This window comes from Astatotilapia calliptera, chromosome 10 (assembly GCF_964374335.1).
Source record: "Astatotilapia calliptera chromosome 10, fAstCal68.1, whole genome shotgun sequence".
NCBI classification, from domain to species: Eukaryota; Metazoa; Chordata; class Actinopteri; order Cichliformes; family Cichlidae; genus Astatotilapia; species Astatotilapia calliptera.
Genome location: NC_137431.1, coordinates 21,876,387 through 21,898,931, shown reverse-complemented (window position 1 = coordinate 21,898,931; position 22,545 = coordinate 21,876,387). Strand labels below are relative to the sequence as shown.

General features: G+C 38.9%; 1 protein-coding gene across 2 annotated transcripts; it reads left to right on the top strand.

The window, feature by feature from the left end:
* Positions 1-2: 2 nt before the first annotated feature.
* On the top strand, positions 3-21,807 carry rbm27 (RNA binding motif protein 27). 2 transcript variants are annotated; one of them, XM_026181419.2, is made up of 21 exons: positions 3-382; positions 4,380-4,498; positions 5,659-5,786; positions 6,300-6,373; positions 7,077-7,270; positions 7,730-8,041; positions 8,774-9,001; positions 12,066-12,242; positions 13,141-13,287; positions 13,395-13,548; positions 13,992-14,145; positions 14,284-14,517; positions 14,617-14,748; positions 14,948-15,073; positions 15,243-15,317; positions 15,421-15,597; positions 16,791-16,895; positions 18,860-19,087; positions 19,291-19,374; positions 19,539-19,658; positions 20,589-21,807. In XM_026181419.2, the coding sequence occupies exons 1-21, from the start codon at positions 324-326 to the stop codon at positions 20,691-20,693; spliced, it is 3,132 nt and encodes a 1,043-aa protein (XP_026037204.1). In that variant the 5' UTR covers positions 3-323; the 3' UTR covers positions 20,694-21,807. The 2 variants fall into 2 exon arrangements, with proteins under 2 accessions (XP_026037204.1, XP_080163347.1); XM_080307221.1 differs by lacking the exon at positions 12,066-12,242.
* The last annotated feature ends 738 nt before the right edge of the window (positions 21,808-22,545 follow it).

Below are 22,545 nucleotides of genomic sequence, written 5' to 3'. Positions count from 1 at the left end.
GACGTATCTTAACCTATCTGTTGTATTTGCACATTAATTAGAATAGCTAAGATTTATTAATCTTAATTACTTTGATAAACAAATACAAGCCCTCATATGTGCGGCTTTTTTTTGTTTGTTTATTTGTTTAAATGCATAATAAACATCCGCCGTCGTGCTTGCGTTACGACAATTTGACCATGTTGCCATGCCGTAAAATATTTTGTACGACCTGCCTGTGAAGAGAGACAGAAGGCCTTAAAGCTTATAAATTTATAGACGATGAAAGTAGGGTTGTCAAAACGCTCTTTCTTTTTGTAGACAGTATTGTAGTCCTTCTCACAATGATCATAGAAAATGTTGAAGCCTTGAAATCGTGGCTGGCAAAGCTCCTGGAGCCGATGTGAGTATTGAAATGAAATGACATTTAGCGTGCATGCTACGTAGCTGCTTTAGCCTGCTAGCCGCTGGGTTAGCCTTGCATCAATGGCAGATTCTTGCACGAGTAGCTAACCATCGCTTGTTAGCCTTTCGAAGCACAGAGAGGCACTTTTACTTTTCATTAGTAATGATTGTGCATGATTTAGCGAGTTTGCTTGCGTTTGATGCACTGCGAATTCTTGATTCTGACACTATGGTAGTTAAGAACGCAGTTGGCGCACGGTAGTGTAACTTTATCACAGTTCTGTAGCAAGCTCCTAGCCTTCAACGTGTAGCCCCTCTTGCCTAAAACAGCTGTTGTATCTCTGGGAAAAGTTACTAATTAAAACTGTAGCTATTAGCTCGACATATTTCATAGTTAAATGCACACAAATACTTTGCCTTTGGAGTTTCCATAGTAACACATGCTTTGTAAGCGTTACGCTTTGTCTGTTTTGCTAACGCGAGATCCTAAAATTCTTTTAAATATGTTGACGAGCTCAAATGGGTAATGGAGTGCATTAAAGGATTTAAGTTACCCCCTCCCTCTCTTTTTTGTGCTGTTGGGACAACACACAGTCACTGTTTAATCAACTAATGGAGTAACTCCACAATATTATCGTTGTGTGTCCGAGGTTCATCCTCTAAAAATAAGGAGTTTTTTGCATAGGGGAGAAAAAGTCCTTGCAGAGCCAAAGTGAGGCGTATTTAAGCTGCTTTAACTAAAGGCTGGAGTTCAAGTAGGCATAGTTTCATTCACATTGTTATTACATTTATATTGTTGGTAATTATTAATCATTGGGGATTTCCATGGTCAATGATCCTGTAGTTAAGGGTCAAATTTGACTGTAGCTTTAGTGAGTCAGCAGTTAATTAACTACTAGCAGCTTGTTGCTTGAACTTAGGGCTGTTCGATATAACGATATATATCGGATGATGTTATAAAAACGTCTATCGTTTCATTTTACGCTATCCTTTGTTTCGTGGTGTCGCAAAATAAATTGTTTACGGCAATATATTTTCATCGTTTTGATGGTCACTGTAGTGGCTATATTAATTTCTTAAAGTTCTCTTTTTCTCTTATATTTTATATAACCACACTATGGATGGACAAGCGCCTGTTTTTATGCGTTGTGGTTGTTTATGTTCCACATAAACCTTTCACAATAAAGCTCAAGATCCTGTTGAGACTTTTCAAAATAAACTGAATCACGTGAAAGAGCAGATTATTTAAGGATGAGAAGTAAAAAAAAGAGCCGCCAGGTGTTTAAAAAATAAACCTTTAGACTCAAACGTTAGAACAGGCTTTTCCCCGCAGCACGCTGTGTAATAAATCCTCACAAAGAAAACGGTGGCCGTTACAACTTATGTCTAAAAATGTATAGTTTCATACATCGGTTAAAACACTCGACTCCAGCTACATGACGCGCAGCTGGAAACACTTCATGCAAGTCCAGGTTCCAGTAGTTCCATAGCTGACAGTCTCGGAGATCTTTTAGCTTGATTTCTATTTTTTAAGTTTAAAAAAGCAAATGTTGTGTAAGTGGAACTTTTAAACTCATAAATTATTTTGAAAAAGTGCAGGTAAACGCACTGAAATCGTTTTACCAGGCTTTATATTAAATTTAAAAAAGGCATTCGTGCTCAAACTGCAAAGATTACTCTGCTGTTAATTGATTTATTGAGCTTCATAATGCATTGGTCCAGTGCTATATGTCTGATAACTTTGATACTGAAAACCAGCCACAGACTTTTACTTGCATTTTGCAGTGAAGTATAACAAATTCATCCTGTCAGTTTGCATAAATACAAATTACTCTTAAGAAGACAGCGGTCGTAACTGCAGAAGAAGCCATCTAGTTAAGATGCATACATCTTTTCCCTAGGAAACTGTAATGTTTCAAACATGTCAAACAAACTCAACCATTGGCTCAGTTTAAAAGAATAAAATGGGTTTGATGGCTAATAACTATTGTGAGCACATGATGCAAACTGCAGCAAAACTGTATACCAGTGAGCATAAGACGATAATGATCGTGTTTTACGCTTTATGGGCTCTGAAGCTTACATATTTTGTTGTTTTTGTATTTTATTTTGTATCACTTTTGTTTTCCTGTACTTAATTTATGTATTATTTTCTGCATTCATTTGTGTGTTACTAGTTTATGGAACTTAGTTGATTTTGCAGCTGTCTGTCTTGGCCAGGACACTCTTGTAAAAGATATTTTTAATCTCAAGAGTCACATTTTCCTGGGTAAGCAAAGGTTAAAAACAGTGTAGATAACACTGAGCTTTTTTTTTATTTTATTTTATTTGAAAAGCTAGCAGTAAGTTAGACAGACACACCTTGACATGTCCCTCATTTTGTCTTGACATTTAGCTTACTTTGCAGGAACATCTGAGCATTTTTTTTATGCCCACAGAAAGGGTGACCAGAGTGACCAGCTGTAACACAGTGAATTGCAACGCTTGTGTAAAAAGCCAAACCACAACGACACTTCAGACATAGTCACTGCCCTATGTCATTTCTTTCACATGCTCAAAACCCCCTACATTGCATGCATTGTAGCACATCAGAGTTTTCAAAGAATGTGCAGAGTTTTCAAAGAATGGTCATCAAACTTAGTTGTAATCATAATTAGGGCTGCCACGATTAGTCGACTAGTCACGATTACGTCGACTATCAAAATCGTCGACGACTGATTTAATAGTCGACGCGTCGTTTGAAGCTTTGTAAGATCCTGAAAAACGCAGGAATAAGTAGCAGGATTTAAGAGTGTAATAACGGACTGAAACAGAAGATGGCAGCACTGCATGTACAAGGATACCAGCTGCCGTTAAACCCCGAAGAAGAAGAAGCAGCGTCCCAGAATTCATAGCGCAGCCCAGCGCAGTTTCCAACAATGGTGGCAGCTAGTTAGTTTTAATATTGCTCTTATTATTCTTTCTGGGTCACAAAATAAACATTTAACATATTTTCAGGCGAGAATGTAGCTGTGTAAACCTCAAATATCTGCTCAGTTTATCAAGACACCGCATATTTTCAAAAGCGCTCCGACGTTTTCGGAGACGTCTGTTACCCACTAGCTCGATAGCTAGCCGGGGGCTAGGCTAACTAGAGCCGTGAGAACACCGGACTCCCGGCAAATCTTTTTCAAACCCACCGCCGTCTTTCGCTACTCAGGTTAAACATGATATATGAGTCACTTAGATAACTTAAAAATGTAATTGTTTGGCTTTTTTTAGTATTTTATTTGTTCCTGAGTAAATCGGTTTGGCTGAGATTAAAGTTATAGTTTTTACACAGCTGAATAAACGTCAAGCAGACAGCTGATCATCAGAAGTGTGAGATGCTCCAGAATTTACTCCGGTGTCTTGTTATATTTTAGATAGCAAGGAGTTTATTAAACTTCACCGAAACAATCTGCAAATTTCATTAAAATTTAATAAACTATCATCTTGTCTTTATTTTTAGTTAGCACATACCTTAAACAGTTAAAGCTGTAAGCTAATGATAGTTATATAAGAGCAGATGCTGCTGGTGCAATAAGCTGTACGTTTTACCTCCAATGGATGATGATCTGATTAGTCGACTAATCGCAAAAATACTCAGTGACTAGTTGACTATCAAAATAATCGTTTGTGGCAGCCCTAATCATAATTAAATTTTAAGCTATATTACCAATGTTAAGAAATGCTACCATGGAAACCTGTACTCCTTTCCTTCCTATAAGAAGAATAACCTTTCTTTTACTTTATGCATTTGGTGGATTGTTTAAGTTTTGTGGCAATGATCTGTCCCCCTTTGAATTTTACGCTTTGCATACATAGATATGTAAATGAATTTGATATGCATTATATTTCAGTTGGTTCAACTAAAACATTTCTCTCAGTTTTAACAGTTTTTTCTTATTAGATATATGAATGAGTGTGTGTATAGATAGATAGATATGTTTTAATATATACATTTTAATCTGCAGATGTGATGCTGACCCCTCTGCATTAGCCAACTATGTAGTTGCTCTTGTGAAGAAGGACAAACCAGAGAAGGAACTGAAAGCACTTTGTGCTGATCAGCTTGATGTCTTCCTACAAAAAGGTATACATTTTATTTTATTTATATAAAGCTTTTCTGCTAATGTGTCAGCAGGCAATTTTGACATTTTGTAGCTCTTCCTGGTTAAGGTGGAGGAAAAACTTTTGCTCCATCATTAAGCTAACAAGGGATTTATTCGTACTCCCCTTGCACATGTCAGACAATAGAGGCTTTGCAGTTAGGTCACAAATCCTTTGGGAATCAGACCTGGTGGCATTGTCGAGGTCAGTGACTAAACTGATTATTAAAAATTAGTTGCTAAGTTTAGACAGATCAGAAGTTTTTTCCCTGCATACAAAAAATGCAGTACCCCTGCAGAGGGGATTTAGTTTTCTTTTTTCCCCTCATATGCCACCAAGACTGTACTATATAGTTTAAGTAGCTCAAACATGGAATACATGTGGTTATCATAAATAATATTGAAATTATGCAACTTGTTTGATATAGTAAAACAGGCTCTTTGTCTTAACAATGTTAAAAAACTTGATTGAGGCTAGAAAATGACCAATATGGAAATAAGTTGATCAGAAGCATTTGATCCAATTGATGTGTCGTCTTGGCTTCAATTAAACTGATAATGTTAGCCATTACCTGCAACACAAACTGCTTTTCAGCCCCCAGAACTCATATGTATTACCCATTAACAGTCACACTGATGTAGCCTGCATTCTGTAACAGGCCATGTTAATGAAATATCACCTGTATAAATATAGTGAGGCAGGCAGAATACAATGAAATGTATAGAGTCTTAAATTTGAAGTGGAACATCAGCAATGCTATCTTCCTCGTGGATGCCATTTGTGGACCCCACATGTGGCCACCAGAGGGAGTGTTGCATCGTTTGATAGTGACTCTGTATCCAGTGTGATGTGTCCTGATTCAGTCTCTTTATTTTTAGCTCTACACTATTAAAATTAGTTTAGGGGTTTAATTTAGTTGGAAAACATGTTGATGGTTATTACATATGTCTCCTGGATCACTTTAGAATTTTTTAATGTTACATTTTTTTAATCAGGTAGCTTTCCCACATGTCATGGATGCAGTGTTCATATGTGTTATTTTTTATGTGTGTGTTATGCTTTTAGACTTTTGGCCCTTTTTCACAAGACTGAAAACTGCATGCAGTTTTTAATGTGTTCTCGTGATTAATTTTGTCCTTGCAGAGACGGTGGGATTTGTTGATAAGCTTTTTGAATGTTTGACGACCAAGAACTACCTGGGAAATCCTGCTGCCAAGGAAACTCCCAAAGAGGAGATTAAACTGCCTGCAATCAAGGCTGAAGTTGTTGAGGTACACCCTGAAATTGAATAGCTCGCCTTTTGAAAATGAGTGCGCGCACACACACACACACAAGTTTTTTTTTTTTAAACTGGTTGAGTGGTTTTGTTGGAATGGGCATTTCAATTTGAAATCAAAGCTTTTGATAAAATCACTTATTTTGAATGCTTTTTTGTTTATTAAGGCTACGTCCACACGTACATGGGTAGTTTTGTAAACTGAGATTTCTCATTTTCATTTAAAAAAAATTTAAAAATATCTCGTCCACACGTGCAGTTTTCTAAAATTATCTCTGTCCACATGTAAATGCAGAAGTAGCTCACAAAGAGCCAAAGTGAAATCCTCGACCTGTGAAAATTATCTCGCCATTCTTCTGGAAGAAACGCGTGTGAAAGAAAGGCCCAAACGCATTGAAAAAGCTACGTTTTTAAAAATACCCATGTATTTGTGGACGTAGCCTAAGTTTTAAAGTTATATTATAGCTGATGTTTTTTGTTTTGTTTATTTTGTTTTTTCCCCCTCAAGGCTGAAACACCCGAGGAAGAGAACAGGCGAAGGAGAAGTCCTCTGAGAAATCGCTCTGACTTCAATGAATCCAGGTATATGGCTTGCATTTAACTTTGTCTTTATAAGCAGCTAAAACATTTGCAGGTAGGACACACTTGTTGAACTGTTTAGTACATATTGATGTTGTGTAGTTATATAGCGATCTTACCAAGCAGCTATATTTCCAGCCCTCCAAGTCCTGCTTTTGGCTTGATTAGGCCCTCGTGTCCACTAATGTGTCCCTTGGCTGTGGCATATCTAGTGTTGGGTGCAGATGGGAGAGTTCATTCACTGATATACGATAATTAACGTAATTTGAAAAGAGTTACGTCTTTAATATGTAGGGTATATTTTCTGCATATTTTTAGAAATTAAGTTGTTATTAATTAATTTTTTTACTTTATTTTACTTTCTTGAGCTTCTGCTGTGAAAAGCTTCTGTTAATGAAACTAAGCACTTCCCAATAGTTTTAACACAAACAGCCCATTTGGGGACTTAATGGGATTGTGCACACATAAAACAAAGGTAATTAAGCCTTTCCCTAATAACTTGTTTCAGATAAAAGCGTACTTCTCTCAAACAAAGATCATTATTTCAGGGTTCATGTTATGTTAAAGACACACAGAAAGAAATGATCCTTGCGTCTTCATTTGTTATAAGAAGACCCACATTCGTGTCTGAAAACCTGTGAAGTATTCCTGTGTGATTTATACATTTAAAATCAGCAACGCCTCTAACTTCTCATCATCCACACAGGAACCGCGATGAGAGGAGGCGAGACGAGCGCAAGCGCCGTGACTTTGATCGGCACGGGAAAAGCGGCAGCGACTCCCACCGGGAGCGCCATGAGCGGCGCAGGGGCAGCCCCCGCGGGAGAAGCTACAGCAGGAGCCGCAGCCGGAGCGGCAGTCGTGGAAAGAGCAGGGATAGGGAGCACAGAGGAGGCAGAGGTGAGAAAGTCCCCCCTCCCACAACCAATAACAACAACAGCACAGGGGAACAAAGATTGAGGCGCGAAGAAGCTCCTGAATCTCTCGTCAGCACTGCTAAACGGTGCATTAGTGACGGTGACGTGCTGTTGGAGACATGCTGGTGTGAGGCGCTTTAGATGAGAAGACTTGTAGAAATTACGGATGTAGCCGACTCTCGTTTTTATTCCTGTCGGATTGTTGGACAGTGTTGCTGGGAGTTGGTAGAAAGGAAGGGAGAATGTGGACAGCTTTGCAGTCCTATCACTGGGGGTTCAACAACATGGGTTGGGATTGGTCTTCTTACCACCAAGGTTAATCTGCTCATCTTTGTCATTACAAGTTTCCCTCTTTTTGTAATCTATCATTTAATGTAGTGCTTTTAAAAGTCAGCTATGATACAGTACACAATGATTTATGTGATTTACTTGTTTTCAACAGACTTCAAGTCAAAGTTTGAGGCAGAAAGGAAGGACACTGACGGATACAACTCTTCCACCACATCTGGCTCTCAGCAGCAGCAGCAGCAGCAGCAGCACCCGCCACCTCTCCTGCCCTTACACACACCTCTGCATCCCTTTTCCTCTTCTTCCTCGTCTTCAGGAGCTGGGGGTGTACCGGTAGCAACACTGGCTCACTTGCCCGACAGCACTACAGACAGCTGGTCTAGCTACTACGGAACGAGGCAAGATGGTGTTTGCAAACCTTTCAGCAAGGCTGCTTCACTCAAACAGCGCTGCAGGGATTACGATGGTAGGAGCAGAGTTAATCATCCTGTTCTCAATTCCTTTGATTCCTTCTTTCTGTCATTTCGTGTGTCTGCGTGTCTTTTATTTTATTTTTTATTTTTCCATCTGAGAGCCTTTTATCTGCTACAGCCCAGTAGCATTAGGGAGATGTTTTCTGTGCATTTCAAAGGGGATCAGAATAACACTGGAGCTTTTTGATGAGATTTAAAGGAAATGTTAAGTTTATGACGGCTGTTGTACAGTTTGCTCAAGTCTCTAGTTTAAACACTACCTTTTTCTTCCCCTGAGGCTTCTGTGCCTTGTTTGGTCTCTTCACTAATGACCACTGCTTAGCACTCATCCTCTTGTCCCCAGTGAAAGGTAGAAAAGCAACCTGGTTCCCTCTCACTCCCCTCTACACTGAGGCTCAGGAGAGTTTAAACTTACCCACTGTCCCTGAAGTACATTGCTTTCTGTCACCGTGCTCAAACACAGCCACTTGGGACCCAGTTCCTTAATGAGGCTTTGGTGTAAATACATGAACTGTGTGACTTGGCTGCTTTAAACTTAGATGTTTATTCATTTTGTTTAATTCCCATGAATTTTTTATGTTATTGTGTGTGGTGTCTTTTTGTTTGTTTGGCTTTATTAATGTGTGTGTGTGTGCATGTGTGTTTTGTGACTGTAAAGCAGCAGTTTATATAAACTCCATGTTGTGTACGATATTTATGAATAATCGCTTCTCTCCCTCACACAGAAAAAGGATTTTGTGTCCGTGGTGACCATTGTCTCTATGATCACGGCAGTGACCCCCTCATAGTCGACGATGTCAATCTACCAAATATTATTCCATTCCCACCCCCACCGATTCTGCCACCCGCCGGGCTGCCCATGCCCCCCATCACTGAACCACCTCCCAACCTCAGGATGCCTTCTATGCCACCCTATGGCCAGCCACCACCACCAGGTGTTTTCCCTATGACAGGTGAGTATTAATGCTCCTCTAATCCATAAGTTTGTGCTTCATCATATTGTGAAGTTTTACAATTTGCATCTACAAAATAGTGAAGCCAGAAGAACCGTGTTCCTCTCTCAAACATTTGGTTTTGTGTGAGACGCGTTGTTCTTCCACTGGCCTTTTTCAGTCTGGTCACAATATACATACCTTTCCTTTGGCCTGTAGTATCATTGATTTATGAAGATATTTTTGCATGAGTTTCCCCAATGTTTGAGAGCTAACAAACATCTCTTTAATATAATAGAAGTAGGATTAAATCATAAATCGTTTTCATTTAGAAACAATTTTGTCCCCACTCACAACAAAATCCAGCTAACTAATATGGTAAATAAATGGTAAATGGCCTGTATTTATATAGCGCTTTACTAGTTCCTAAGGACCCCAAAGCGCTTTACATATCCAGTCATCCACCCATTCACACACGATGGCGATGTGTTGAAAGTGTAGCAGGTCACATGTAAGACATCGTGGCCTCAGTAATGTGACACTGTACTCCTTACTCTGATGGCTGATTTGACGACACCAGAGGTTTTAAATATGTAAAGATTCAAATGAACGGTATATTGGAATTAGAGCAGGGCGATATGGCCAAAAATATTTATCACGATATATATTTGAAAATTTGCGATAACGATATAACTGACGATATAATTGATGCGAGACAAAATACAACTCCACAACATTACTAGCGCAAAAAGACAACCTATCATTTATTTTCACTTAAACAAGAAGCTGGTTTTTATGTACATTAAAGCTTTATAAAAATGTAACAGTGCAAATGCAAATTCCTTGCTGAAAGTTTAACCAAAAGGCATTTCCAGTAGAAATGGGCTGACATATACTGAGCATAACCATGTATAATATCCACTGAAGTTAAAAAGAGGTGCTTTGCAACATTAAACTGCAGTGTGCAGTACGTATTTTTCGGACCATAAGGTGCACGGGATTATAAGGCACATTAAGCGAAACAAAGCAGTCAGATAAATCAAACTTTATTAAACTCATTCTTCTTGCTTCCTCCACTTCTGTACCATTGATTCATTAATGTTGAATTCTCTGGCAGCGGCTCTATTCCCATGTTGCTGCAGTATATTAATGACTAACCTCGTATTGTGGATGGATTATCTCAGTTGTTCTCCTGACTGAAGATTGGTCCTTTTACAGCATCCTGCCATGCGATTGCATTTGTCTCTAACCATGAGGAACCTTAACGTTAACTTTTATAAGTGGAAAAGTGTTAGTGTTCGTCCTCCAGCTTCACTGTTTATGTTATGCTAACATAGCTGTGTCGCTAGCGATCACGTAGCACATCATTATATACCAGCAGCTAGCCCAACTTCAGTAACCCTACAAACGTCACTGCTGTTTAGTTTCCTGTCTTCATTTATGTTGGAAGTGATAGCAGAGCTGTACGTTTGATTTTTTTCAGAAATCTCTCAGTCAGAACATGCAATATCATGCTTAGGTAACTAGCGAAACTAGCGAGCTAACTTCCGCTAGCTTCCTGCTAGCTTCTAACTCCGTTAAATGTAATAACTTTTGTTTTTATGGATGCCTGGAAGTTAAACTTCATAGTTACACCTGGTAAAGCAGCAATGCTGATCGTTTTATTAAAGATGAAAGAATTTAGACAGTTTTTAACTCTTAGTGATGCTGCAGTGTTCGTTTGACCTGAAGTATACGGAGTTTAGGACCCAGATTACTCCCAGATTTAAGGGCATCTTAGTCCGACGACCGCTTGCATGTTCTGCAAAAAAATGTGCTTTGTCGTGTATCTGACGGACAAACACCAAACCAGTTCCACATCACTGAAGTTGCACCATTTTTACAAACCAATTCTGGTTCATCTGTTTCACTCAACAATCGGCCATGTGCGTATGAAAACAAAGGCACTGCGCATGCGCGTTTTACTCATATTCTATCGCGATATTTCATTTTCCTATCGTTGCCTAACATTATACCGGTATTACCGTGAACGGTATAATATGGCCCAGCCCTAATTGGAATGAGATGTCACCACTCTGGTGTGTAGAAAAGCAGCTGTCTTCAATATTATATGTATGTATATGTGTGAGTGAGTGAAAACACTTGCCCGACTTGACAACGTGCTCAGTTGTAAAGAGTTTTTGTTGAATTTCTCAAGGGAAGAAATCAACCTGTGCAATCTTCCTGCCTTTGAGTTGCACTATTGCCGATCAGTTTCACACTGGCTGTGTTTTGTTTTTGCAAATCATCATGATGATTTAAAAAGATGTATTTAAATCCAAAGCGCAAAAATCTTATGTATCTACATACGTTTAGAGTAGACGTGCTACACAGTAGATAGCTGCCCATTGATCATAAACAGTACATAAAAAAAAATATTTTGCCTTTTTTTTTTTTTTTTTAAAATATATATTTCAAACATGGGGGGTGATGACTGAAACATTTGACCTGATAGGCTTTTATTGTTTCAGCTACTTTTTAAGGCTGTTAAAGTTATGAGATTTCTATCTTCCACTTGATAAATGGATAGTGTGTCATAAAGTTTAAGCAAATCTATCGAGAAGACGCCGCAGTTTCCTGGTGCATCTGCTTTTATATTAAAGCAGTCAGATTTTCACTGAAATACTTCTTTAATACTATACATGTAATATACTATAGAGTCATTGCAAATTTGCATTTTGTCATTTCCTATTTTTTTTTTTTTTTTTTTTTTTTTTTTTGGTAATTTTTATTTCATTTTGATTTTTTGGTTTTGATTTCAGTTGAGTTTCATTTAGTTTCCAGAGTTGATTTTTCTCATTTATTAGTTTTATCGCCACATTTAGTTTTTGTTGTTATATTGACTCCATTTTATTTCATTTTAATTTTCCCAGTTCACAAAATAATTTTAGTTGGTTTTAACTTTCTGTTTTGTTTAATCTAGTTTTTAGTTTTCATTTAATTGACTAATTTATTTTCTTTCACATCTAGTTTTAGCTTTTAGTTGTAGTTAACTATAATGACCTTTTGTACCTGAGACATCAGCTTGGGCTTGTGTCTCCCTCAGGACCCCCACTGATAGCAACCAGTGGGATTGATACCCCCAACCACCAATCTGCAATCACTTCTTCTCCTCCCGTCGGACCGCCTGGTGTGGGCCGACCTCCTACACTTCCTCCTCCTCCTCCACCTCCTTCCTCGACCTCATCTGTGTCTCTTCGTCCCCAATATGTCCAGTCTGAATGTAAGCAGGGCTGCTTTTGCTTTTCAGATTGGGACTGTGCATTTGGAAGAGATTTTGCTGTGTTGCTTTTTATTTGGGTGTTCCTTTTAGTGTGTTTATGTTGTTGAGTTGTTATTTTTTACTTCTCATTTCTGTGTGCTTTAATAGTTACAGTATGATAAAGGTTAGTTTACTAAATATCTAAAATAACTAAGATGGTAAGGGTTATTTAAAACAAAACACTTTTTGGTTCTGTTTCTGTTTCCTGTCACTGTAAAGTAGTTGTTGTATGCCGTGTGTGTTTGTGTGCACAATTGGCATGTGTTTCTTGAGCCTGCAGTAACAGTTGTGGACCAGAAGGTAGCGCTGTGTATTAACCTAAAAACAAAAAACCAAGCATCTCTGGGAAATTTTGTCATGACTCATTTAGTTGAGTGCTTCCTGCTATGATTATGCACATGAGGGTTTCAGTTACAGACTCTTTAAAAGACTTTAAAGAACTAAAAAGAAATTGGTCTATTTGGTATTTGCAAACTTTGGGTTTGTGATCTGTTACCACAACTGCCGTGAAGGGCCTCTTTCTGATAATTTTGCACTTGTGTGTCACAAATGTAGATAAGAATGAAAAGCATCATCTTGGTTGTTAATTTTTATCTTTGTTTGTTTCTTGCTGGGTTATTTTGCGCACTTACAATAACTGTAATTTTTATTTCTCGCATTTTGTAGGTTTTGTTTATAAATTTTATCCTGGACTACATGTTAAACTCATGTCACAGGTTGCTACCTATTCAGTGGTTACATTTAAAGTCAAAGATTCTTTTTTTATTAATATGTTTGCTTGTATTCACTTTTTCATATTTTTAAACGTTTTCATATTCCCCCCTAACGGTATGTGCGTCTGTTCACTTTTACACATTAGACAACTACGATGCAGAAGGCTACAACCCAGAATCTCCAGGCCTGACTGTAGCAGGACGTAACCCATATCGTCAGTTTATTCCCCGGGTGCAGACTCAACGCTCCAACCTCATTGGCCTCACCTCCAGTGAAGGTCAAGGCTCCAGAGGTAACAACCTCATTTACAGGGTTTTTTTGTTGTTTTTTTTTTAAATTCAACCTGATCCTGTGAAATTGACCTTCTCAGACTGATTTGACTTCTTGCGTATCTTCTAGCTGCCAACATAGTGATCCAGACAGAGCCAGCTACTGCACCCAGCACTCCTGGAAGTAACGTGTCCCGTTTCAACACAGAGCAGGACAGCAGGAAGAGGACCATGGGACCCAGTACAGCTGAAGGGCCAGCACCTAAAAAACCCTGGATGGAAAAGTAAGAGATTAAAGAAAAAAAATCTACATATTTGATTTAGGATGTCATTTATTCTGCACAGTGTTTTGTTTTATGTGAAGAAATTGGAGTACGGTAGCCAGCTGAAATGTAATCAAGTTGGTGCCTCACCCCATTACTTATTACTGCTCAGGAGGTCAGCAGCAAGTGTTGTCTCAGTTGTAAGCAGGTAGATACAAGCATCCCAGTCATGAGGATTTCTTTGCATTACCTCTACTTGGAGTACATTTAAACTGTCATACAGGTTGTAGGTTGGAAGTAGTCTTCTTTAAATAAAACCATAATATGGCCAAAACTTGAATCCCAGATCATCAATCATCGCTAAATTTTGATTAACTCATCTGCTTTTTTCCTTCATTTATTTTTTTTTTTATGAAAACAAAACTACCAAATTAGTGATGTTAGCACTGAAATGTTCTTTTTAGGCCAAGCTTCAACAACCAGCATAAGGGTGCTTTTCCCAAGAGGACTTTTTATGTGAACACAAAGTTGGAGGTGCGCAGGATCCCGCGCGAGCTCAACAACATCACCAAACTCAACGAGCACTTCAGCAAGTTTGGAACCATCGTCAATATACAGGTAAAATGCATCCAGTTTTGGTTGTTGTTGTTGTTTTGCTTTTTTTAACGAGTGCTCCCCACAAAGTTCATAGACATTAGGCCTGCAGGAGAATGAATTCAAAACATTTACGGACTTGCACGTGCACTCTCAATCCAGGTTGTGTTTGGCGGAGACCCAGAGGCAGCATTGATCCAGTACACAAAGAATGAAGAAGCCAGACGAGCCATATCCAGCACAGAAGCGGTCCTTAACAACCGCTTTATCCGCGTGTACTGGCACCGCGAGCTTGGTGCTAATGCCACAGGCCTTCAGCAGCAGGAGCAGAGCTCAGGGAGCCAGGTTGCCGGGTCAGTGCCCAACCAGGGGCTGCAGCACAGCAACATGCATAAAGTTGGTATTAACAGCGGAGACATTGAGAATCCTTTGATGACAATTTTATATATATTTTTAAAATATCCATTGATTTACCCTCACTCGTTTTATCTGCAGGGGATCAAGCAGCACAATCCAGCTGCTTATGTGTTGAACAAGACTGTACCCAAGCATCATCTGTCTGCAACAGCTGGGGCCACGACAAATGCCAAGTCGGACAACCTGAATCCAAACACGGACACGGCTGCTGTATGTTTTAAGTTTATCTTGCAGACAATATCAGGCAAAGTGGATATTATATAATATACAAAAGTATAATATTATGATGGCACGTGTGTTACAACATTTTCACAGTGATTTATGTGTGTTTGTTAGCTAAAATTGTATTTGTAAAGAAATTAATTATATATTAATTTTCCTTTTTTTGCCCCTCCACCTTTCTCCTTAGGTGGTGCCTGCTACTACGAACACCCTGAAGGGACACTACACTTCCACAGCCGCCAAGTCTTCCTCAAAGAGCCTTGGGAAAACGGGAAAAGCACTGGAAGCACATGAAGCTCTCAAGAAAAAGCAGGCACGTTGCTTAACTTGGTTACGCATTTTGACCATTAAAAGAATAGCAGAGCTAAGCCATTTCCTTCTCTCAGGAGCCACAGCTAAGAAGGCTACTACCACTGAGAGAGAAAACTGTTTGGGGGGTTTTGAATGTTTTTGATTCCCTTTTTCTTTTTCCCCTCCTTTAGGAGGCACTAAAACTCCAGCAAGACATGAGAAAGAAGAAACAGGAGATGTTAGAGAAACAGATTGAGTGTCAGAAAGTAAGACATTTAACATTGAAACTATTCTTATCTGTAATCCTTCCTCTTTTTCTCCAGTGTACTGTCAACGTTCTTTCTGATACCATTTTTCGTGCCCTTCCAGGCGCTGATAAGTCGGCTGGAGAAAAACCGAGGCATGAAACCTGAAGAGAGGGCCAACATCATGAAAACGCTGAAAGAACTAACGGAAAAGATCACCCAGCTCCAGAATGAAATGAACCTTGCCTCCCAGGTCTCAAGCGCCAAAACTAACCACAGCCAGCCCAAAACCAAGACTGATGTAAGTTTGGCTTCCTTTTTGTCTTTGTACGTAACTGAGAGTAGGGGCGGGAAATTTAGGCCGAAAATTATATCACACATTGGTAGAGTTGTTTATTTGCCTTTTTTTCACACTTCACAGGTCCTTTTTAAAAAGGCGTTTCTTCACATAAAAAACATTTTTATATGAAGAATAAAACTGCATACATTGAGTAGGTAGATGTTTATGAGTTTAAATTTTTTTATATACATTTTGTGTACTCTAAACCTTAGATGCTGGTGGATTAATGTATTTATGGGGTCTTTATTAAGCAGTAGAAAGAAAGACCCTCCAGATCTCAATTTATAATATCTTAAAAATATTTGCTGTGTGTTTTCTAAGTTTAAGAACTATATAATATCTCTGAGCCACTGGTAAAGGAGAGGGGGAGTACATTTCTTTCTTCTTTTTAGGGTTAGACAGCTTGCCTCGAGTGTGCTGACCGCATCAAGGGGGGGGGGTGAGAGTGCGTAGGATTCCACTGATGTTAAACCAAAATGTGTCAAAAAACATTCTCTATAGGCTCTAAAACTACTTGGCCACAAGGTATAGACATTTACGTATATACAGGATATGTGCACACAGGCTGTCCTATATACCAAGTGAATAACCAATAACCGCTCAGCCTCAACAAATCTTTGCTGTTTTCACATTCGTTTTCTCCTCTTTGCATGTAGTTGTGTCCTAGTCCTAGGCCCTTTTCAAATTTCAGCTGTATGAGTTCCTATACCTGGGATTGGGTCCTTTTTAGTCTGAATGCAATGAAAAAAATGGTTCTTTTGGGGGGGGGGGGGGGGTTGTTATTTTTCCTGGAAATTCCAAGGAATGCTTATCTTTTAATCCATATTGAAAGAAACGGTTCTTACACTAATCTTAGGTTTGCAAAAATTGGAAAAAAAGATCAAAAAGTCAATGTTGGTTCTGTACAGGACCGAAGTAGAGGATCTGTTTGAATATTGGGTGCATAGGAATAAAGTTTTTTTTGGGGGGGTTTTTTTTTGGTTTTTAATCACAATTTCGATTCACACAGTTTTGTCTTGATTGACCTTGTTAGACCAACAAGCACGCTCCACCCCCCCCCCCCTCCTTTATTTGTAAACACAAGTTGATATTTGTGTATTTAATTGCTTCTCTGGATTAAGTAAACAAATTTCTTTTCTATGACATGCGATCAGGCCCACAAGGAGCTGCTAGATGCTGAGCTGGACTTTCACAAGAAGATGAGCTCTGGAGAGGATACAACAGACCTCAAAAGAAAACTGGGGCAGCTACAGGTGGAGGTAATACTCTGTCTGTCTGTCTGTCTGTCTGTCTGTCTGTCTGTCTGTCTCTCTCTCTCTCTCTCACTCACTCACTCACTCACTCACTCACTCACTCACTCTCTCACACACACACACACACACACACACACTCTCACACACATTCTCTCTCTCTCACACACACATTCTCACACACACGCACAGAAAATACACATGGATAGAAACAGACACAAAGTTAATCATTGACAGCATCTTGCATCATCAACACTTTCGTTGAGAACTGAATTAGAGGATGTGATACCAAGAAATGCCTTAGAGGAAGTGTGCAGATGAGATTATAGTCGCAGCCTGTTCTGCAAGGGGTGGAAAGAGATGGTATCTGTCCACCGATTAAAATAAATCAAATAATATATTAAATTCATTAGTTTATTTGTGTTCTGTCAGACGTGTCAGGCAGAAAGGTTTTTTTTTTTTTTTTAAACCATCTATGTTCTGTTTGTTTTATTTGACTGTGATAACTGGAACCTGATCCTGCAGTTTCTGCACAAGCTCCAGATCCGCTGTGTTTAGTGTTATTCGCTCAGCTCGAAGCTTCGTAAGAGTCCTAATGAATCTGATGCGAACGTCTTGGTGATACCACAAGACACCTACACAAGATGTAAATGACCTATTGCTTCCTTCCTGTTAAAAGGGAGTTTCTCTTTCCCGCTTACCCCAATCGCTACTCATAGGGGACCGACTGTTGTGGTTTGCACACTATCGTCACAAGGTCTTTACCTTGCAGCATAATTGCCTTGAGGCGACTGTTTTTGTGAACTGGCCTTATATAAATAAACTTGAATTGTATTCAGTAATGAGAAAAAAAAGAGTTTTATGGTAAATTTTCAGTTTACCTCTGTACTGTTATCTTAGTCGGCTCCAGTAGTTGCCAGACGCACTCCTCCAGATGCTTGCTTTGTAGTCCCCTCGGGGTTTTGACACATCAGATTAAACAGCATTTTATTACTACACTCCATCAAAGTGTAAGGAGGTAGACTTACACACACTTATCTACTGAATTGGTGGCTTTTCTTGAGGTAATTAGTATTGCAGTTTTGTTTGGAGTATTTGTACATTATATTTCATGTTCTATAACTTGCATTTAACCTCATCTTTGTTGCATTCATTCTGGATCAGGTCTCTTGTAAGTTAGCGTGGTTTCCTGGTTAAGTGAGCAATGACACATAAATAACACATCTTCCCAGTGATTCTGCCAAAAGTCATTAATTAGGTTTCAGGTTAGGTCATGCAGCCCATACAGTTATTTATTTGTATTTTTTGGTGTTACACACAGTGTTTTCTTCTTCTTTATCCTCTAAATTTGCTGTGCACGCAGACGGCTGTGGCTTAAGATCAGGCTAACAACAACATAGCTTTTGTTAGCAACAACCTGCTTTGCATTTTTTTTCCTTTAACCCCAGGGTCTTAAATTGGCTAGTTGTTTAAAAATGGATATGCATCCCCCATCCATCTAAACTCGGCCCGCCTTCTGCACATTAAACTGCAGCCACTTAAGCAAGCCCAGAGGAACATCTGCTAACGAAGCCAAATAAGACACACGTCCTACACTGATGGAGCTGCGCCTCATTAAAGTTTGAGACACTGGTCCTTGTAAGAAAATCGCAGGATGACAATTAAAGGGAGAGTGGTTGTGAGCTTGTGGAGTGTCTGAGAAGGAAGGAGATGTTTTTAAAAATGGAGGAGTGACAACTAGTGGTAAAGGGCAGAAAGTGAGAGAGTAAGGGTGTGTAGAAAATGTTTCAGCTCTGAAGGGTTGTGATGGCCTGCTCCTTTTTGTTGTTGTTTTTGTATTTTTCCATAAACTTTTTTTTTTCTTTTTTTTTTTTTTAAAGTTATTCAATATATAAATTAGACACACAGTGGTGTGTAATTGTGTACTGAAATCAAACAGCGTCCAGTCAACCGCCCTTTCTGTCCTCCTTTAGGCAACACGTTTGGGTTTGATCTGGCCTCCAGCGGGTCGAGGTCGCGGCCGAGGAAAGCTGGGCCCAGATCCTGGTGCGATGCACGTGGGCCGTGGCCGGAGTCGAAACCGGGAAATGATGGCGCGCGGCGGGGCTGTGAACCGTATGGTGGTTGATCACAGACCCAGAGCCCTGGCTATTTTAGGGGTCACTCAGGAGGAAAAAGAAGAGCTAATGCCGCACTTTGTGGTAAGAATATGGCAGGATCTCTCCCTCCAGTAATACAGCACGATGTTATTGCTAAGTAATAAAAACTGTAGTAATAAATACCACTTTATTCCCTCTTATATCTTTTAGATATGTTAAGTGAATCATTTTCCCTGTGATAAGTCATAAATGTTTTGATGTGTATAAGTATATCCTGATTGGCCAACTGATATTTTTAAACCTAGAAATTTGGTGAAATCGAGGATCTCCGTGACCAAGACGCCAACAGTGTCGTCATGACCTTTAAGACACGGAGTGAAGCAGAGAATGTAAGTCACATGGCTCCAAATGTGTATGGGCTACATGTTCTCTTAATCTTGCTGCTTTTCCTCTAATCCTCTTCTAATAATAATAGAATAAATTAATACATTAAAATAATTAAAATACTCCAATATAGCATCTAAAAGAGCTGTACCTCTCTTTGGTGTTCTAGGCAGCAAACCAGGGAGCTAAGTTCAAAGGTCGTGTTCTGCAGATTTCCTGGTACAAGCCCAAGACGCCCTCTGTTACAACGGAGCCCGAGGAAGAGGAGGCTAAAGATGAGGACAGTGCGGTATGACAAATACACACACAGCTTCATGTTTTCCCAGTAACTAAAACAAATTAAGGAAAGGGCGTTGTGTACGACACAACTTGAAAATCTGAGTTGGGGAAACTTTTGAAGTTTTAGTTACATTCACAAAATTTTACTTGGTTATTTCTTTCTGCTGCTTGTTAATTTTTAACAGCAGCTCCCAAAGGAAAAGGAGTGCTAGCCTCTCAGTACTAAGAGCATCTTAGCCCCATGAGTAAAACTGCATTACTGTCAGGTGAAATCCTTATGCTGTATTTATTTAAGGGGTTTGTTTCCTCCTTTGAGGTTGTGCCATTTCTTATATGTAACTTTTGTTTTTAAAGGTACGGTTGCCATTCTGAAAATGTGTCTGTGCACAGGTAGAGATTTGTGGTCAGATTTCCTCTGACTGCAGATCTACTTATAGCCACTTCATGCTCATCACGTTTTATCACAGGAGCTGAAACAGACAGATTTCTGGACAGGTCTACAGACTAGTTTGACTGGCAGAGATTAGGATTAATTTCCTGAGACTGATCAGCAGGTCACCTGTCATGGTGGATTCACCGATGGCTAACCAATAGAATGGAGGATGTCTAAATCTAAAGCATAAGAAATATCAGAAGCAGGCAGTCTGACCACTATAGGATTTTTAAGATCAGTACCAATATTTGGTGATTTTAAAATCTGATATTCCAGTATATTTTTGGATTGTTTTTTTTTTTTCTTTAAACAGTTACCTAACATTTTTTATTTGTTACAATATTATTAAAAATAGCTAATATCAGACTAAATAATTTCCCTCTGCTACACTTTGAATCACTTTCTGTTTGCTGTGTTCTAAACATGCATGTTGCCAGGAGGAAAGCTGACTTAAAGTTTCCAGAAAAAGCATAAATATAAATGCTAACATGGTATTTATTTCTACAGAAGGAAGCTAGCTCGTATTTACCTGGGGAGGACGAGGAAGAAGAGGAGGAGGAAGAGGATGACGATGAAGACGATGAGTACGAGAGTCGATCTTGGAGGCGATAATGACATTCGTCATTATCATTAACTGCTCTCCGTCAGAATCAGTGGTCCCCCACTCCCACTCCCACGCAGATTAAAATTGATGTAAAGGAACTCGCATTTTTTTTTTCCCTTTCCAGTATTTTCAAAGTAATTTTAGACTCTAATCAAAGTAAAAGAAAAAAACGTCTTTACTTTATTGTACATGAAAAGAAGTGTAGATGGTCAACAGTTTTTTGTATCCCTCAACTAAACAGTTGTTTAAAACATCTCACTTTTGCTGAGAAAGATACATGTTTAGTTGTTCTTATAGCTAGAAAAACTTATGTAAGTTTCTGTGTGCTTACCAGATGGACAATATCAGTAATGCACAACATTTGTGTCGACTGTGAATAGGTATTTTTATACATACTGTATTTAAGCTCTTTTTCTCACCAGTTTTTGTAGAATCTTGTCCTCCGTTCAGGGACAGCCATTCCATCACCAACAGAACGTTCTCTGCCGCTACCACAGAGAAATTTATTTATTCTTTTTCCACACTGCATAAATGCACTGTGCCGTACCGATATTGGCAAAGTATGGTACAGCTTTCACTTCGCTCATAGTTTTGATGTGGTAAAGCCCAACGTGTTAAAGGATTGCATCTTTCTTTTTCCCTAAATGTGTGCTGGTATGAATATTTGCCAGTGCACATGCATGTTGGTGTTCCTAATAAACAGACAGACCCATAGAGATGCTGCACCGTGGCCATACAGCCAGTGCAGGTACAATAGGATACCAGTGCAATAAAAAAAACACAATCAATGTTTACAAACTTCCATGCACTTCATATACAGTCATGTAGTCATGTTCGGGAAAAAATCGCCCCCACACACTTGTATTTTGTTGCTCACTCAGTTGTCCAGTGCCACTCTGTGTAAATACACACCCAAACACATGTTGTAATGTTCATCTGCTAAGAGTGCGTAACATTTTCACTTGTTTTCTTCTGTCACTTGGTCATTCAGAGGCCCTGACGGGACAAAGATCAGATCACCCATTTCAAAAATGTGAGATCCATAGACAGGTGTTTGAATGTAATGCTTAAAAAGAAAAAAAAAAAGAATATATAAATAATTTCTTTGCCTTACACAGTCAGCGGATTGCTGAGTTTTTACAGGACGTGATTTACTTTTGTAAATTTTGTAAATGCTTGAAAGAGAAATTACTGATCTTTTTTTTTTTTTTCTTTCTAAGTTTAATATTTTTTTGTTTTGTTTTTTCCCCCTTTTTTTGGGGGGGGGGGTTAACGACTGATGAGGTTGTGTCAGGTAGAAAATGTTGAGCAGGAGAGCTTAGTATCTCTGCTTTAGTTGCAAGAATTTTGTATTTTCAGTTTTCAACCAGTTCATATTATTTGACTAAACTTGTCATTTAAGTAGGTTTTTGTTTGTTTGTCTGTTTACGAAATATAAGAGCTGCTCCGAGCTGTGGAAAACACTCTGAAAGACACTGAGTCATGCCCGTAACAACATTGATTTAGCTTAAGTGCAGCTTTGCCTCTATCTGAATATTGTCAAACTGTGCTCCGAAGCCACTCTGTGAGTAAAACCACAGTGTGTGAGTTCATGATAAATATTTTTATTTTCTGCTTTGCCTTTTTTTTTTTCCCCCCCATATACTGTATTTTAGAATCCTCAAGGTGGGAGGAATCAAAAACCATTAAAACTCACATACAAATGTATTTGGTTAAAGAATTAGTCCTGTCCCTTCCACCAGATGCATTTACATGCAGCTTAATGACGTTTTGTTTGATTTATGCTTTTTGTAACTCAGCTAAACTGATCATATCCAGTTTGAATGAAGCACCATAGGAGAAGAAAGACTTTAACTTATT